Source organism: Mycteria americana, chromosome 1 (genome assembly GCF_035582795.1).
Source record: "Mycteria americana isolate JAX WOST 10 ecotype Jacksonville Zoo and Gardens chromosome 1, USCA_MyAme_1.0, whole genome shotgun sequence".
NCBI classification, from domain to species: domain Eukaryota; kingdom Metazoa; phylum Chordata; class Aves; order Ciconiiformes; family Ciconiidae; genus Mycteria; species Mycteria americana.
The window spans coordinates 97,513,178-97,518,542 of NC_134365.1; the positions used below are offsets into that span (position 1 = coordinate 97,513,178).

The 5,365-nt window shown below is 42.7% G+C and overlaps 1 protein-coding gene across 1 annotated transcript; it reads right to left on the reverse strand.

Moving 5' to 3' along the window:
• Positions 1 to 1,305: 1,305 nt before the first annotated feature.
• RPL24 (ribosomal protein L24) lies at positions 1,306 to 5,343 on the reverse strand. Its single transcript, XM_075514546.1, has 6 exons — positions 5,215 to 5,343; positions 5,015 to 5,090; positions 3,665 to 3,775; positions 2,486 to 2,622; positions 2,018 to 2,081; positions 1,306 to 1,436 (listed from the first exon to the last, which is right to left on the reverse strand). Exons 1-6 carry the CDS (start codon positions 5,217 to 5,219, stop codon positions 1,356 to 1,358), a joined length of 474 nt encoding a protein of 157 aa, XP_075370661.1. The 5' UTR covers positions 5,220 to 5,343; the 3' UTR covers positions 1,306 to 1,355.
• Positions 5,344 to 5,365: the final 22 nt, after the last annotated feature.

The following is a 5,365-nucleotide window of genomic DNA, read 5'->3' on the forward strand; positions in this document are numbered from 1 at the left end:
TGGTTTCAGCCTTCAGTTTTAAATGATTAAAAATTCCTTTCCCTTTCTCCCTTCCAGTTTGTGGCTCCTTCACTTTCAAGTGTGTTAACCTGTTTAACAGCCTTCAATTTACTTCTAAACATGAGTAGCTCCTATACTTTTTTTTTAAACAGCAAAAAGCATAATTGTTTAGAAGATAATGGTGCAAATTCCACTAATGTAATCAAGCTAGACCTCTTTTAAATGGGTTACAACCTTCATCCAGACCCGTATCTATTTTATTAATAAACCCAAATAAAGTCTGATATAATTCAAAATATAACCCATAAAGCCAAAATGCCCACTACAGCCATTGTGGTTTTGAATCCCAAAAGAACTGCAGGAAGCAGAACTATGAAAAGACAGCTGCTTTCTTGACTAGTGTAGTAAGATAACAAAGCAAGCCCTCAAAGCTAACAGGCATTAAGATGTGGCATCAATAAATTAAGAAGTAGCTGATCCAGAAACTAGAGGTCTATCTTCTCCTATGCTTCTAGTAAGTCAGAGGACATTGCTTTGCCAAGGCTATTACTGTCTGTCAAAACTACGGCAAAGTTTGGGCACATTGTCTACGTAGTGTAATTACTAAAGTAGACATATATACTTCTCATGAAGAATTTAACAAATGGCCACTCCCTTTAGGGGTGGGAGGGTGAGGAATTACTAAGGGAACCCCTATCTGCATTCCAGAAGTTAAGTGTATACCATCAGCTGCACTGAAGTTCATTCAACCTTCACAGCCATCCTTTTCCAGACAACAGCTTCCAGCAATCCATCATTTTGTTACTTCCTGACCCAGGAGTTGCATCTGAACCTTTGCACGTAACAGCCATGCAGTCCGTGAAACCATCCATTCCCTTTTTTCAACCTATTCCTCCTTTGATCCTCTACAACATCTTGCTACATGCGTTCCACAACACAAGAAGTGCATTAGCCTTTTTAAGTCACTTACAGACAGTACTGCTTCACACCCCCTTTAGTTTGCATCTCTGAGCTTAGAAACCTCTTTTTATGCCATTTGTCATAGATGTGGAATAAACTTGTGCTTATGTGTTGTTTTTGTCCTTCAGGCAAGAACAGCTCCTCAAACATCAGCTCCATCTTCCCTGTCACCCGAGTCATTCATTAAAGACTCACGAAATGTGTGGTAAATACAGCAGATTGTCTAAGAAACTCAAGTGTTTTATGGCAAGGAGATGTTTTTCAGTCTGCAAAACTAGACATGGTTATTTCACAGATTAATTCTCTTCAGTGTGTCTCACACAGTTCAAGAGAACATGGCACAAGTTATGGAAGTTAGTTAGATGTTTATTCAGCGCGACTAACAGTTTGGCAAGTTAGCGCTTTCCACCAACACGGGGAGCAGAAACCTTGACTGGTTTCACAATCTTCTGCTTAGGTGCTGCCTTTGTAGGGGCCTGTAGAGAAATAATAAAGTATGAGTGAAGAGAAGCAATTTATCTGCAGTCCTGAAAGTGTCCCTGTGTATTTAAGATTCTTGACAGAAATTAGGCAACTTACGTCAGGTTAAAGTTAGATTAGAATTACAATCTATCAGATTAGAATCATGTTAACAGATGGTTACACACACACACCACTGTAAGCCGACAACATGTATGATGCCAACATATGGTATTAACTCATAAGTAATAATGAAATAGATGCTAGCATTCATCACTATATTGTTACCAAGTTCCTAGATAGTGAAAATGTCACATCCAGACAAGTTTTTAGCTATCAAGAATCTCTGACATATGGTCAGAAAGTTGTTTTGCTGTAATATTTATTTCTCCTGTAAAAAAGGTTCATTCTATTCAGCTCCTTGGGTATGTTTAACTTCTGTACTAAAGTTTGGTCTAGGTGTTTTGAGATCAAAAAAGATAAGCAAATGCTTCTTCCAAACACAAATGGGAATTTCCAACTAAGCACCGCAACAGAATGTTGTGTTACACCACAGTATATTCCATTTCATGATTTCTGTCCACCTATCGCATCTTACCTTTGCAGCAGAAACAGCCGTTTTCTTGGTTGCCTGCTTAGCCTTCTTGGCTTCTTTTGCAGCCCTGTTAATCCACAGAAAAAGAGTAACAGTTATCCGTGTCTGCCATTCTCTGTTTCTTTGTCTCAGCACTGTAAGAACTCCCTAAGATCAAGAAAGTAATGCATTATTTCAGGTTTAGCCTCTGCATTCAGTACTCTCTAGGAAGACTACTAGCGGGACAGCAGAACTGTGTGTCACAAAAGCCCTATTTTCACAAAGGGAGAGGGCAAGAAGAGACCTTTCTCTGCTGCTACTATCTCTTGCTGAGATTACTCAGTATTACCTCCAAATATACCGATTAAAAAAAAAAACACCACAAAAAGGCTTATAAAACATGGAGCTCATCTAGAGTTTCAGCTCTTGTCTGAAAAGCATTAATAATCTTTGAAAAGCCTCGGATAGCTCCACTTATCTCTGATTTCTCACCTAATAGCTTGTTCCCTCTGTGCCTTTCGTACTTCGGGCTTCTGATTTCGCTTAGCCATAATCTCAGCTAAAGATGCACCAGTGATGGCTCTCTGAAACTTAACAGCACGACGTGTGCGCTTCTTTTGTATCTCTTCCTAAAATGGCAGAAGATGAAGACAATTAGTATCACAAGACATTAAATAAAAGGCTAACGACAATTATAGAAACAAGCTGCTATTAAGATTGAAGCTATTACAAAACTGTATACAGAAGTAGAATTTTACTCCTCACTTTGGAGATAACTGATTTCTTGATTTGCCAGAACAGATGAACAGCTAAAAAAGAACAATGTATTCTCCTTTGCAAGGTATAAAAAAAGATTCTTTTAGAAGAGTGTCAGAAGTTCAGCCTTCTGTAACTCCCAGAAAAAAAAGGGAGGAGGGATGAAGTCCACTTTGATGGAGATCTTCTGAAAGGAAGACACTTCCCACCTGTTTCAAGTGGGATCATGGTGCTGGGCAGCAGTGTAAGCCATCGAGCATCAACTTTCCTTCTCCAAACAAACTGGTAAAAACATTGACTTACAGCAAATATGTAAGCTTTTCTAAATGCTCTTTTGCTGTGCAAGTTTAAACAAGCACTGACAATACCTCATGCTACATGCCTTATTAATTTATCTTTTTCATGCAATGACAACTACACAGGAAAGACCTCCTACTAAGTTACAGCCCAAAGTTTTCAAGAAGGGTATGTGAAAAGTTCCCCCACCCTTTAACCCCCAAATCAGCTCTCTATGCTATCACCATTCAGGAGGTTTACAAGTCCAAATTTTTAGAAAGTCTCCATATTAAACAGTATTACCCACCTTCTCTAAAACTAATTTTTAAAAACATATGCCATTCATACCATTGTTAAAAATCTACTGAACCTACTGTGGTTCTGAGTGGTCCTTCAAAGAAGTGATACAATACAAATACAATGCTTTTGCTGAACTGGTTTCCTTTCAAACATACAGCAGCATATAAACTCATGTAAATGCACTCACATTTTCACCATTATAGGCCAGTCTTCGTCCTGGTTATATGGCTCATGCTTCTGCTAAACACCAGCATACTGAAGTTACCTCTATTCTAACAGACCAGTGACCACATCTTTTGGTAGAAAACTTTAGAGCGCCATTAGTTGGTATATACTTACTGACTGTCCTTTCTTGTGTTTGCGCCTATACAGAACAGTCCAGTTGATTTGACGGGGGTTTCTCTTGGAAAGGAACGCAGACTCACATTTTGCATTCAAAAACTGAAAAACCTGGGAAGGTAAAGTATTTTGTGTAAGCTTGATTTCTCTGAAAGACATTATCACAGTTTACATTAACGTATCAAGTAATTCTTTGATTCAGTGTTTTTCAACAGTGATGCTTTTGTATTTCTTTACACAGCTCTGACAATTAAACATTTTATAAGATAATTTTAAAAATTTAAAGTTTGGAATTTTGTTCCATTGATCAAACCAATCTCTTACAAGGCATTCTGAGGCAGCTTAATTTTTCTGAGGAAAGCTCAAATTACCACTTGCCTCCACTGCTCCAGTGTATTTTAGGCACAGCATGAATAGCCATATCCAGCATCATACTTTTCAAGTGTCTGTCCTCAAGTAACTATGCACTTCCTGTATGCGTGAGTGAGTCAAAACTTGGCCTAAGGAACAGAGGGGGACCAATACTCCGCCCAATACCTTCTTGCATAGTTACGCTAACCTTCTTGCCTAGAATAACAGGTAGAATTAACAGGCTGATTTATTATTAGCTATACAATTCAATTTACGGTATAAACTAATTCCCAGGAGAGCAGCTGAGGATTCAGTCTATTTACTTAGCTGTCATTTCCCAAGAGATTCTATACAGCAAGACAACTATACTGGGATATCCAAAACCCAAAGCCTGCTTCTGTAAATATGAATAGTGTATTTCTATTTATGACAGTCCTATCTGTATGAGATAGGAGAGCCTGAAAGGGCTCTCCTCCCTATTTTATCCCAATGATCCGTACCCAACTTATTTGCAAGTTCAGTTGTTTGCTTCAGCAAATCTAAGCATTAGGTGCAGTACGTCTAAATAGCATTTTCTACAGAACTTTGGTACTTTAGACCAGATACTTTAAGACACCCTTCCCAAACAAGATCCTAAAAGCCAACTCAAACTCCCAAGCTACAGCACAAACGCGGTTCTCCCACGGACCAGGTCTGACGGTAGTCGTGACATCTGGACACCGACGGAAGCCCAGCGATGCTGTTCCCATACCGCTCGATACGAGCGGTTCAGGTAGACACTACAGCAACGGCCCCGGAGACCCCGGGCAGCACCGACTCCCCCACTGCGCGTCCAGTGCGAGGCCTTCGCTTCCCGCAGCACCGCGCCGGCCTCTCCCTCAGGCCTACCGCCGGCCCCCTTCTGCAGGGCCCGCTCCTGCTAGTCCCTGCCGCCCGGCACCGCGGTTGCCCCCTCCCCGCGGGACTCGCCCTGGCCTCCCCGCCCGCCCCCGGCCTCACCTTGCCGTCGGTGCGGGCGTAGCGGCGCCCGTGGCCCGGGTAGATCTTGTACCCGCTGAAACTGCACAGCTCGACCCTGCGCGGGAGAGAAGAGTTAGAGGAGAGAGCGGGTTAGCAGAGGAGGAAGGCGCGGCTCTACGGCGGCCTCCCCGCGGCGGATGGCCCCGGATGGGGCGGCGGGGAGCCGCCAAGGCTCTTACTTCATGATGGCGGCAGCTCCCAGGCGGGCGGCGGCCGGGGCGAAAAGGAAGAGAGGATGACGGGAACGGCGCTCTGCACGCCGGGCGGCTCCTCCCGCGCAGCGCCTGACGGGACGGGAGGGGCGGGGAGCAGGCAGGGCGGCAGTGCCGC

Excerpts from the sequence above, each read along its gene's own strand:
- RPL24 (XM_075514546.1), bottom strand. Across the intron at positions 3,776-5,014 it reads ACGCCCGCACCGACGGCAAG|GTTTTTCAGTTTTTGAATGC; the intron begins GTGAGGCCGGGG and ends TTACCTTCCCAG. Across the intron at positions 2,082-2,485 it reads CAGAGGGAACAAGCTATTAG|GGCTGCAAAAGAAGCCAAGA; the intron begins GTGAGAAATCAG and ends GTGGATTAACAG.